The 13481-nt window shown below is 38.3% G+C and overlaps 1 protein-coding gene across 1 annotated transcript in view; it reads right to left on the reverse strand.

Moving 5' to 3' along the window:
* Positions 1 to 12038, reverse strand: part of LOC145268846 (DNA repair and recombination protein RAD54B-like) — a 169501-nt gene extending 157463 nt beyond the window's left edge. The window contains exon 1 of the mRNA XM_080124518.1: positions 12010 to 12038. Coding sequence (XP_079980644.1) covers positions 12010 to 12023 — 14 coding nt within the window. The 5' untranslated portion in view covers positions 12024 to 12038. The remainder of the gene's footprint in view (positions 1 to 12009) is intronic.
* Between the last annotated feature and the right edge of the window lie 1443 nt (positions 12039 to 13481).

A 13481-nucleotide genomic window follows, 5' to 3' on the forward strand; every position in this document is an offset into this window, starting at 1 on the left:
AGAAGGAGGGGACAGAGTTAATGGAATGTTAGTCTTTTTATTTATTTATATGTGTGTGTGTGTGTGTGTGTGTGTGTGTGTGTGCGTGTGTGTGTGTGTGTGTAAAGGTTATCTTTACGATTAGTGTTTCCACTTCACTTCCGCTTGATGCGAACGAGATTAATTGATTTCTGGTGCTTATTTAGAATTACACTTATTAATAAAAAACAGAAACATCGTTAAATTTTTACGACGTGCCTCAGGAGCGTATTATAAACACCCCAATCTAACCTCCCCATGTTAAGAACTGCTTTTGGAATACCCGCCCAACCTCGAAAGCCGTTCTTAACATGGGGAGGTTGAGGGAGGGGGTGTTTAATCCGAAAGCCGTTCTTAACATAGGGTGGTTGGGGGGGGGGTTGTTTATACTACGCTGGGGGTCCTAAAAACGAAACATCTTTACAATGTACGTACTCGTCGCAGAACAAAGATGACATATTCCAAAAGTCACGTAAATTGATCAAGTAGTTTTTTTGTTTGTTTTTGTTTTGTTTTTTTACCAAGAAAAACACATTTTAAGACTAAGCTAGTCGTGGTGTTTTTTTTGGGGGGGGGGGATTCATCGGTCATGAAATAAATAGGGGAGACAATTCAATTCGAAGTATCGAAACCAAAATATCTGACTCGTACTGAATACGGTTTAGTATTAAAATCTTTAAAACTTGTTAGTTTTTATTTTCTTAGTTTAAAAACAAAATACGTGATCAATTTACGTAATTTTTTGGAATATGATATTGTTGTGTGTGTGTGTGTGTGTGTGTGTGTGTGTGTGTGTGTGTGTGTGTAGGTTAGCAAGAATATTAAATAACGAAGATAAAGGAAAATCTCTATGATGTTTGTGCCCGTTGTAGAATGAAGTTCTCTATGTATCTCCACGACGTTGTGTAAAACGTCAGCGTTGTACACATTAATAGCAACGTCATCATTTTGTGTATTTGTGTCAATTTCTATGGATGGGCATTCGCGTTATAATTGTTAATGGAAGTAACATTTTTAGTTTGCTTTGGATAAAATGCAATACAGGACTTACCTTTTATAAAGCAAATAGATTTTTATAACGAACTACACAGACGTGAAATAATACAACAAAATTACTTTTTACGTCATCTGTTGACACTTATGTATCTAAAGATAATGTTGCTTACAAGTCTCCGTACTTTTTTGAAAAAGGCGTAAAAAACACAGATCACCCTCTATCAATTTAAATAATAAAATCAACACAAATTTTTTTAGGTCGATTTGGGATTTGCAATTTTTATTATCTCAAGAGTCATATATCAAAATATATGAATATATACTTTTTGATATCGCGTAATATTTGAATTTAATATCATTTAAAGCTTTTTTAAAAATAATTATTTTTTGGAATTATATTTTTTTTGTTGTTCAAATAATTATGTTACTGAGAAAAAAAATTATCAAGAAAAAAATGTTTTTTTTAACATAATACTGAATTTATGTCCAATTTTATTTACAACATTAAGGTAAGTGAAATAAATAATGGGATTATATATATATATATATATATATATATATATATATATATATATATATATATATATATATATAGGGCCGACCACTTCCCTAGATGAGTTCATAATTAACGGATACTCTAACTTAACAGCTAAATCTGACCCCCAAGACCGCCATGGGCATGGAATATGTGCCTACATTGAAGATGGCTTCCTGTGTGGCAGGGATATCTCTAGAGAAGATCCTAATTTACCCTATATGTGCTTCCGGGTTGCACTTACTAACACCACTGCATTTATATTTGCCCTCTATCGGCCCCATAACAGCAGAGTTACTATCTTTAAGAGTATATCTGAGAAAATAGACCACATCCTGTCTGCACATCCCTCGGCTAACATCCACATCTGTGGTGACTTCAACATCCATTACGTGGAATGGCTGACCCATTCAAACAAGACAGACGATGAGGGGAGGTTCTGTTATGATTTTGCCATTGCTTATGACCTCACTCAGATTGTTCGCGAGCCCACTCGTGTGCCCGATACTACAGGTCAGTATGCAAGCCTTCTAGACCTTTTTCTCTCAACTTCCCCTGAGCTATGTTCATGTTCTGTTCTTTCTCCTCTAGGATCCTCCGACCACTCCGTCGTATCAGTTAAGATAAAAATGAAATGTAATAAGTCCCCAGACGTACCCCTCCACCGTACTGTATACCGATACTCTATGGCTGACTGGGATAGCTTCCGTACGTTCATATCTGATTTACCTCTGCATTCCATGTTTAAAAAGGATGTGTCCTCTATAGTATTATATCTGACCGAATGGTTAATTGTAGGCATAGACCGATTCATACCATCTAAAAAATTCCAACAAAAACCTAACAGCCAGCCATGGTTCTCCCCAGAATGTGCTGCTGCTATCGCGCACATAAATCACTTTTTCCATAGCTACCAACATAATAGATGCACTGAGACTAAAGCTGCTTTCAGGAACGCCAGCAACCACTGTAAAAGAGTACCTATTTACTATGCCTCCCCACGGGACAGAGTTAGACACCAGGGTCGTTTTTTAAAAATGCAAGAGAGCCTACTTCACAAGATTTGCAGTCTGTTAAATCCAAAGTAGCTGATCAGCGGCTTGGTTCCCACCAGTTTTGGCAAATAACAAATAGGATCCTGAACAGAAGTGTGCGTTCTATCCCAACCATTATCAATGGACCAGAGGTCATCTCGTCAGTATCAGACAAGGCCAAACTATTTGCAAAGAACTTTGCAGCTAATTCTACCCTATGCGACGAAGACCATCAACTCCCCATATTTCCTCCTATAACACAGAACACGCTAGGTAACATACAAATATCTGTGTATGAGGTCGCCAAGCTAATCAAGAACCTTGATTCCAGTAAAGCAACTGGCCCTGACGGCATCCCAATTATAGTGTTAAAAAAGCTTCAACCAGAACTTACTCCCATACTTACAAAACAGTTTAAGCGTTGCCTTAAAGAGAAGTGCTTTCCGACTCCCTTGAAAACCTCATCAGTATGCCCTGTATTTAAGAATTCAGGTGATAAGTCATCTCCCTCTCAGTACAGACCAATAAGTTTCCTGTGTGTTATGAGTAAGTTGCTGGAATCCATATTAAATAGAGAAATAGTCAACCACCTCAGCAGAAACAACCTTCTTAGTGACATACAATATGGTTTCTGTTCTGCAAGATCTACCGCAGATGTGCTAACAGTTATATCTCACAGGATTAGTGAATCTCTTGACAAAGGCTTCCTTTCTAGGGCAATTGCTCTTGACATATCAAAGGCCTTCAACAAGGTATGACATAAGGGCCTACTTCACAAGATTTCCAGCTACGGTATAACTGGAAATGTTTTCTCAATCATTAAATCATTTCTCTCTAATAGGCTCATAAGAGTAGTGGTCGATGGACAAAAATCGGAGGCCTGCAGTATTAATGCTGGAGTCCCTCAAGGGTCAATCCTGGGCCCAACTCTCTTCCTGATCTACATCAATGACCTCCCTAAACACATACTTAAATCATTCGTTGACATCTATGCTGATGACACGACCATCTACGGCAACACATCAAAGGCTGTAAATGACAAAGCTCTCTCTGATTCTCTCTCCCCTGATCTCGAGCGCGTGGTTCAGTGGGGAAAAACGTGACTGGTTACCTTTAATGCATCTAAAACCACACTCCTATTTTTACATCATCAATGCTCTGATCCCCATCTGGCATCAATTGAAATGGATGGCTCTCGTCTAGGAGAAGCCCCGTGTTTTGACAAGCTTCTGGGTTTGTCCTTTACTCCTGATCTGAAATGAAACACGTACATCAAGTCTGTTGCCAAGGTCACTGGAAAGATGGTGGGATCCTTCTACCGCTCCAGAAAATATCTCACTACTGATGCAATTCTCTATCTATATAAAAGCCAAGTACGTCCAAGGATGGAATACTGCTGCCATATCTGGGCAGGAGCTGCTAAAAACAGCCTATCCTGCCTTGACAGAGTACAAAATAGACTTTGTGGCTTAGTGGGGATGCCCTTTTCTCTACCCTGCAACCTCTCTCCCACAGAAGAGACGTTGTGAGCCTATCCTTGTTTTATCGTTATTTCCATGGCAGGTGCTCGCTTGAACTCCAATCTCTGGTCCCCCCTCGCCAATCTTTCACGAAAAACACCCATCTAGCTGAATACACAGTGAAAAATTTCCCACACTCTTTATCTGTGCCTAAATCAAAACGTGGATTCCATGAACAAAGCTTCTTTCTTAGAACTGCATGCCTGTGGAACTCTGTTCCGTCTGCCGGCTTCCCACCTGACTACAACTTGGATGTCTTCAAGTCCAACGTTAACAAATTCCTAATGAACCGCCCTCTAAAGTAAACACTTCATTAAATCTCCACACTAATGTACTGTACTTGCAATAACCCTTATCCCTGAATGGCTTCCGGGCCTTGATAAGTGGTGACCACCGTGTAAAAATATATATATATATATATATATATATACACACACACACATATATGTATGAATAAAAAATCAATATGAAAAATATATTAATGTTTATATCTTTTCTGTATTTATTTCCTGTGTGTTGACGTGTAGGAATACAAAAAGTCCTTTGAAAAAAACAAGAATGTTTCTTTCAAAAGCACATAATTTTCGACCGATCCTTAGTCATTATATATATATATATATATATATATATATATATATATATATATATATATATATAACTATTTTTTCATTATTTAATCGTTTTAGCTTTACAAAATGTTGGAATTTTTATCAACCTACATTTTGTTTAGTTTTCATAACATGAAATATGGGTGGGGGGATAGGACACCTAAAAAATATATATATTTCCTCAAATAAAACCTACTTTTATTATGTAAGCTTATTTAACAATGAATGAATATCGAAAATTTCAGGAAAATATGACTATTATTTGATTTTTGCTAGATTTTTAAAACATGGGTGTTTATTGCTTCCAAAACGTCACTACATAGGAACGTTGTTTTAAACAATCGATAATGTAAACACGATTTTTGTCTCGTATTTTCATTTTTTTTGCTTGCTGTAAAAAATATTTTGAAAAATATTAGCAGTTTATTTGAAGCTTCTTCTTTTAAATGATAAAAAAGTTAGGATCATAATATTAAATGAAATTACAGTTTCATCATGTTACATATGGTGGGGGGGGGGTAAAACTGTGGCACGTGTGGGAGGTAGCTAAACGGGTAATTATTTTGGGGGGCACACCAGCATGCCAAAAAGCATGCCACGCGCCAAATTTAATTCCATCATAAAAACAACTTTCTACAGAAAATCTTATTTTTACATTTTTATCTAGCGAATAAACGTAAAATTATATATGAAAAACCATGTTTATTATTTTTAAAATCCAACAACGGAGTTGAAGTCAATGTTTTTGATTGTAAAACAAAACTAATTTTTTTTGATAAATCTCTATGTAGCATACCACTGAATTATTTTTTCTAAAGAATAAAATTGAATAAAGTTTATTTTTACAAGAATATTTACACATTTACCTAGCGAATAAGCATGAAAATATATATGAAAAAAAACAACATGTTTATTATTTAAAAAAAATCAAAATTATGCATTGGGCATGAAGTTGGCTTGTTTTTTTCTTAAACGAAACTGACTTTGGTTTGATAAAATTGTGTTTGACGTACTGCTGAATTATTTTTAAAATAATAAACATGTTTTTTTTATATATATTTTTATGCTTATTTGCTAGATAAATATCTTAACATTCTTGTAAAAATAAACTTTATTCAATTTTATTCTTTAGAAAAAAATAATTCAGCAGTAATCCCAACACAATTATATATGAGTCTATCAAATAAAATTGAGTTGGCCATACTGCTGAATTAGTTTCGTTTAAGAAAAAAAAAAAAAAGAAGCCAACTTCATCCCCGATGAAAAATTTTGATTTTTTAAAAATAATAAACATGTTTTTTTGTATATATTTTTATGCTTATTCGATAGGTAAATGTCTAAACATTTTTTGTAAAAATAAACTTTATTCAATTTTATTCTTTAGAAAAAAATAATTCAGTGGTACGCCACACAGAGATTTATCAAAAAAATTAGTTTTGTTTTACAATCGAAAACATTGTATAGAAATGGAACCTCCTTCACTCGTTCTAATGCACTGAGTTACTGTCTGTCTTGTAACGTCACCTGTTTACTGTCTGTACAACGAAAAAATTCCCCCACTCCTCCACGCGACCTGCTTTATATTACATTCACCCACATGAATCTCGCGTGATCACATGAGACTGTTTCTCCTTTACCTGTCCAATGCGCATGACAGGCAGACACGTGGGCACTTCACAGGTAGGTCATTTGTATGGCCGTTTCTATTTTCCCCACATCCCCCCTGATCTTATGATCACAGAAATGGCAGGGAGGTGGCACTCTTTTCCATTCGGTGCTTCTTCGAAGGGGGACTGTGCAGGCCTCTTGTTCACTTGCGCTCTCATCCACAGTCTGAGGGCCGAAGAACTCTGCCTTTCCTGAGAGGCTACTAATATCGGATTCGCTGCTCGATGAGGATGAGGATGGCGCAAACCAGAGCGATGGCCCACTGGCCTCAGAATCAGAGTCACTCCCATTGTCCAGTAGTGGTTGCAACTGTGTCGCCGGCCTCAGGTCCCTTACATGATGGGGCACACCGTCAACTATGACTGACTGCTGACTCACGACATTGATCACTTGGCCCCGTTTATATCTGTCAGTACACCGGCTTCCTGGCGGCTTCACCCAGACAGGATCCCCTGGTGGCTATGACTCCCGTCCTTCCTTGTTGGTGACTTCTCTGTTGAGGTAGATTCTCTTTTCTCGGACTTGTCATTGGTAGATTGCGTTTGCAGGCACTGTTCTTGGAGAGACACCATCCTTCGTCATGATGTTGTACCAATATACGGCTTCTGAGACAGTGCTGCAATGGCTCCTCTCACGGCACATAAGCACATCACAGTTACAGCCACACTTTCCACTCCTTCAGGAACTGCCTTACCTGCCGACTGCAGAAAGTTAGGTCATTGTCCGTCAGCATCTCTTCGGGCACACCTCTTTCAAAGAACACAGATGACAGCTGGCAAATAATGTAGAAGGTCCACAATCGATGAGGGCGAGGAAGTGATTGCCACCATAATGTGTGATATCCATGCCCACTCTCTGCCATGTGCCACTCACTATCAACCACAACTATTATCAACCGTAAAAGCAACCCCAAGGGCTAGTGAACTAGCATCCACCCAGATCATGAACTCGTTCCTGTTAACGCACCAGTTCCCCCGCACAGGGTCGTCACAAGTCACCCTGACCACAGTTTCTGCCAGCATGCTCAGGAGCATGGCATCATGAGGAGCGTGACATCATCATTTATCATCCCATCCCAATGATACAGATGTGGCACGATGTTTTATGGCTGCCACTGCCACTCTGAACCAACTACACACAGAGAAGTGACCCAACAGCTTTCCACAAACAGAAAAAACGCTCCGACGAGTGATGTTGAATGGGACTTCCGGAACGTCACCATCTCTCTTCCAGTAGAGCCCCTCCTTGCTACCACTCAGGTGCAGGCCAAGTACTTTTGCCCCGTTAGCAGATGCTCCGGTTCCTTGCATGTCAGTCCAAAGTTCTCGAAGTGCTCTTTGACTGACTGGTCAGACATGAGGCTCTCATTTACAAAGATATCGTCGATGTAAGATGATGTTGCCTGACACACAGCTTCATCCTGTTGCCGGATCGCGTGCATAATTGCCGTCATAATGCCTGATGCCATGTTGAGACCGAACCCTAGCCTGATCAAACAATAGCGAGTTCCTTTAACTTCCATAGTCTGAAATGGCCACTGCACTTTTTCAATGCATAACTGCAGGTAGGTCCTGCGCAGATCCAGAACTGCCACATCCGACCCTTACTGCTGCCACTCCCTTAATTTGAGCGCACAAACATCTGCCCTTGTTGTGTATGGGTCGACGTGTTCATTAAGCTCATGGTAGTCCTTCTGTTTGCTATCTTGTAAGATGCCCATCAGGGAAATCAGTCCTCGGTGGGGCTTGAGCTCATCCTCTGGGTATGGAAGCAGCCAACCATTGTTGATCCAAGTCTGCAGTTCTTCTTCATACTGCCCCCTGAGCCTCATTGGAGGGGGTTACCCTGATAGTCAGTTCTGTAAGGATATTGGTGGTTGATCGCCAGACCACTTCCAAGATGCTGTCCACGTGTTGGTTTCGCTGTTGCACTCCGCATGAAAGTCAGGTTCATCCAGGGTAATTGCAGCGCAAACACATTTCTCATGTCAGGAGAACTCTATCTTGCCAGTGCAGTCCACAGTGATTCCACCCAGCTGTGTAATCAAATCCATCCCTAGAAGTAGGTCATACCCAATCAGCTCCCTGTCCACCACCAGGCCTTGCATGGCTACTGCAGGCCCGTCGCTGATGCTTGTGCTGATGAAGCTCACCCTGCAAGAGGCCAGCGATCCTCCACCCACAGTTAGCACCGGAATTCTCTTCTTGTACCAAGTGTCTACAAGGGCGAGGCATTCACATCCGTTAATATGCATGCTCATTGCGGGCAGTACCTTGTTCAGTGACGATCTGGGGAGAAAATTGGTGCTGTAGCTTCCCCCCCTTGCCCGTTTCCCCGGACATGAACGCGCCAGTTGTCCCCGGTTTTTACACTTGTAGCACTAAGGCCCGTTGAGCCTTCCAGTCAGTGAGCGTGACGAGAGACAATCATGGGTCAAATGGTTGAGCCCACCACACTTGTAGCAGCTTGTAACTATGCCCAGGTCCTGAGATCCACCCTGTGATGGCTGTATGGCTGCTGTGCGGTCCACAGTCTCTGGGCTCTTTTTTAGTATCACCCACAGCCGCGCTAATACTTCCGAGATGTCCATCTTGTCTACTTGGGATGAGGCTCGGAGCAGATCCTCCACATCAGTGGGCAATTCTGCAATAAATGCGCACACCAGGCCTTTGTCTGACATTCCTCCAAACAGGCCCACAAGCTTCTTCAGTTCTGCAAGATAAACATCAACCGTCTCCTTGCATGCCATAAACTCCTTCCATCCAGCAACCGGATCTAATGCAAACGCTGCGTAGAGGGCGTTTTTGATGCAGGTGAAATCTGCCTTCTTTTCGTCTGTTAGCTGCTGGTATACAGCGTATGCACCCCCAGCAAGGCGTATTAAGACCACACATTCCAGACGCTTCACACTGCTGAGCTGACATATCAATTCTGCCTTTCCCTCCCATTCCTGTACTGACTGTTCAGGGCTGCTGCCATCAAACAGTGGAATCAACTTAGGATCAAATCGTGACGTCATGCCGAAATAGATTGTAGAAATGAAACCTCCTTTACTCGTTCGAATGCACCGAGTAATTGTTTGTCTTGTAACGTCACCTGTTTACCGTCTGTACAACAAAAAAATTCCCCCATTCCTCCAAGCGACCTGCTTTATATTACATTCACCCACATGAATCACGCGTGACTTCGCAAGATCACATGAGACCATTTCTGTTAAATACTGCAGACACCATCTTGGTTTCTCTTTTTCCTGTCGGGGCGCTTCACAGGTGGGTCGTTTGTATGTCCGTTTCTATTTTCCCCACACACTGACTTCAACTCCATTGTTGGATTTTAAAAATAATAAACATGGTTTTTTTATATATAATTTTATGTTTATTCACTAGATAAAAATGTAAAAATAAGTTTTTTTTTTCTGTAGAAAGTTGTTTTTCTGACGGAATGAAATTTGGCGCGTGGCGTACTTTTTGGCGAGCTGGCATGTCAAAAAAGAATTGCTGTACCTAAAGTTCTCATACAAGAAAAAATCGCGGTAAATATAGTGCTACACTACAACAGAACACCGACCACTCTAATTTGTTTTTTATGGGTATTCGAGGTCACTGACAATGAATCTGATAATCAAACCCGTCGCAAATTTACCATTTGCATGGTATTAACCCCTGAACCCAGGAACTATTTTCTGCCATTTTACAGCTTCCGTTTACGCTACGCGCGTGGTAGCATAAACGACGGTAGTTAAATGTGCCTTCGCGTAGCAAACTGCCTCCTCACATGGTGTACGAATCTTCCGTGGACAATGTAAATTTATATGAAAAAGAAATAAAATAAGAAGAAAAGAAAAGCACTCCAAGTGTGGGCGGGGGGATAATGTCGAAAAGATTTTTTTTTTCAGAACATAGAATTTTCAAATATTTTTTTTACCATTGGCGGACAATTTAAAATTAGAAGAAAAAGTTGTTTAAAACAAAATTTAAAAAAAATACATTATAGAACTTGGGGGGGGGGGTCTTACATATGCATTTTAATTGATCTAAAACAAAGTTTTCACAAGCAGTTTACAAAAGTCTCTTGCCAAGGTCGCTGGAAAAATGGTAGGATCCTTCTACCGCTCCAAAAGATATCTCACTGCTGATGCAATTCTCTATCTATGTAAAAGCCAAGTACGTCCACGGATGGAGTACTGCTGCAACATCTGGGCAGGAGCTGCTAAAAATAGCCTATCCTGGCTTGACAGAGTACAAAATAGACTTTGTGGTTTAGTGGGGGATGCCCTTTTCTCTTCCCTGCAACCTCTCTCCGACAGAAAAGACGTTGCAAGCCTGTCTTTGCTTTATCATTACTTCCATGGCAAGTGCTCGTCTGAACTCCAATCCCCGGTCCCCCCTCACCAATCTTTCACAATAAACACCCGTCTTGCTGAAACCACTGTCAAAAATTTTCTCCACTCTTTAACTGTGCCAAAACCAAAACGTAGGCTCCATGAACAAAGCTTCTTTCTTAGAAGTGCATGCCAGTGGAACTCTCTTCCGTTTGCCTGTTTCCCACCTGACTACAACTTGGATGTCTTCAAGTCCAACATAAACAAATTCCTGATACCCCCCCTTAGGTAAGACACTTACAAATCACAAATCTCACAATACTAGCTAACTCACAAATCTCTAATACTAACGATTACAACGATACTATCCCATTGATTACTGTACATGCAATAACCATTATCCCCGAGTGGCTTCCGGGCCTTGATAAGTGGTGACTTCCATTTCGTTCTTTGGGGGGGGGTCAATTATAGAACTTGTGTGGCTTAACAGGTGATTCTGCAGTTTAATTAACCGTTTTTGTATAAGTAACGCGCCGACATTTACCGATTAGAATGCCATTTCACATTTTTACTGTTTTCTGTTTACATTGGGAAAGGAAGCGGGGAGTGAATACCCCTAAAAAACAAAACAAATTAGAGTGGTGGGTGTTCTGTTGTAGCGTAAGGTAATATTTACAAAAAAAAAAAAAATTACATTTTATACAGTGTTGGTCATCCGTACCTTAAAATTTGTCTGACGTCACTTCCGCCGAATGGCTTTCTAAACAAAGAAGTGCGACTCTTAACGAAAGCCAATAAACCAGTACCTTGTTTTTAAGTAAATCATTTTCCAATTTAAAATTGATTCTCTAAAATTCATCAAGCCTAAATATCAGCTGACCTGAGTGTAAACAAGCACGAACGGAACTTAATGAAACCGCTGATTTGAAAATTCATTTTTTTTTTCATTTTACGTAAAAAATGTCGAAAATATTGATTTTAATCAGAAAAATTTGAATGAACTTTGTATATTTTCAATTATTTTTTTGAAAATATATTATCATTAAAATTAACGCTTTTAAGTTTGATTAATCAAACAATTTTAATTTATTTTATTTTAATTTCAAACAAAGGATTAAAAAAATGTCTGCCTTGAAAAAATAAATAATTGTATTAAAAATTTTCAATATGAGTTTGTATTTTATTTTCCATTAAAAAATATTTTTACTTTTACTTTATTCGCTTTTTTTATTTTCTTCTTTTTTTTTTTTTTTCTGTGATATAAAAATAATGGCCTTGAAAATCTAAATAAAAATAAATAAAAACTTACGTTGGGTTTGCCATTTTTTTTTTTTTTTCTCTTCCGCTTTATTTTCCGAACATTACCGGAAACAAACAAGTCGTCTGCTTTCAAATGTCAATAAAATTTTAAATATGCCTTATTTATTTTAAAACATTTATCTTTTCTTACTTTTTTTTTTTTTTTTCAAATTAAATATTAAAAAAGTCGGTACATGTACAGTTTAATCAAAACATTAAAAAATGAAAATATCGAAAAAAGTTTAAATTGTATGTATCTGTTATGGAATGAAGTTGTTCTCCGAAAAAAAAAATTCACTTAATTTCATCAAGTAGTTTTTATTTTACAGCGAAAAAACAATTTGTTATGATACCGAGCAAAAGGTTCGATTTTTAGGAAGAAAAGCTAGTATTAAAGATGAGGAGGGAGGGAGTGTCGGCGCTTTAACTGGAGTTATCCCCCCATGGCGTTTCTAAACTCCAAACAAAAATTAAGAAAAAAGCCAAAATGTCTGCCTTCAACGCGCTCTCATAAAAACGTGTTTTTCCGCTGTAAAAAAAAAACTACTTGATCAAATTAAGTAAATTTTTTTTTCGGGGATCTTCAGTTCAAAACGGATACGTACAATATAACTTCTTTTTTTTTTTTTCGATATTTTCATTTTTTAATGTCTTGATTAAAATGTACAAGTACCAAAAAGTCTTTAAGAATGCTTAATAAATAAATAAAAAATGTGTTTGTGAAATTCCAACTCGGGATTAATATTTGACATAACATCCTGCATTAAAATAAATAAATGGTGCTTATGCACTTTTGTTACCGCGCTATTTTTTAAAAATAGCATTTAAGTTAAGTTCAAGTTTTACGATATCCTCTTTTTTCTTATTAAATTGTTAAGTGAAAGTAAAGAATAAACACCCTCCCCTCCCCATGTTAAGAATGGCTTTCTAAATAATAACGTTATTATTTCAGCAGAGTCACTGAAGTGTATAAAGTACAAAATTAGTCTACAGACTATTAGACTCGAAATTTGATATACAGGGTACTGAGATTTGGGAAAATCTTTGTAATCCATTTTCGCCAGAAATTTGGCTGTTAAGGGGTCAAAGTTCAACGATTTGACTTTTGAGAACTCTACCAAACTCCTCCGCCAATTTTGGATCTAAACATTTGAAATTTTAGATATAGGTTCCTTGGAGATGGATCTAACTTAATAACTTGATTTGAGTTAAAAATAAATAGTTAAAATAAATGTTAAGGGATTAATGTTAACAGGGATCAAAGTTTTAAAAAATTGACAGTTTTTTGGGTTTTTTTTTTTTTTTTTTTTGCCCAACATACACCTCCAAACACCTGGGCAACGCCGGGCTCCCAGGCTAGTAAATAAATAAATAAATAAATAAATAAAATTTATTTAATTTTTAATTTATTCATGGGCAGCCTTTTTTGAACCAGGCCAAACCAAACCGATTTTTGTCGACACGGAAAAAGCCGAATGAAAA

Source organism: Euprymna scolopes, chromosome 44 (genome assembly GCF_053919585.1).
Source record: "Euprymna scolopes isolate OS-2025 chromosome 44, ASM5391958v1, whole genome shotgun sequence".
Classification (NCBI taxonomy): domain Eukaryota; kingdom Metazoa; phylum Mollusca; class Cephalopoda; order Sepiida; family Sepiolidae; genus Euprymna; species Euprymna scolopes.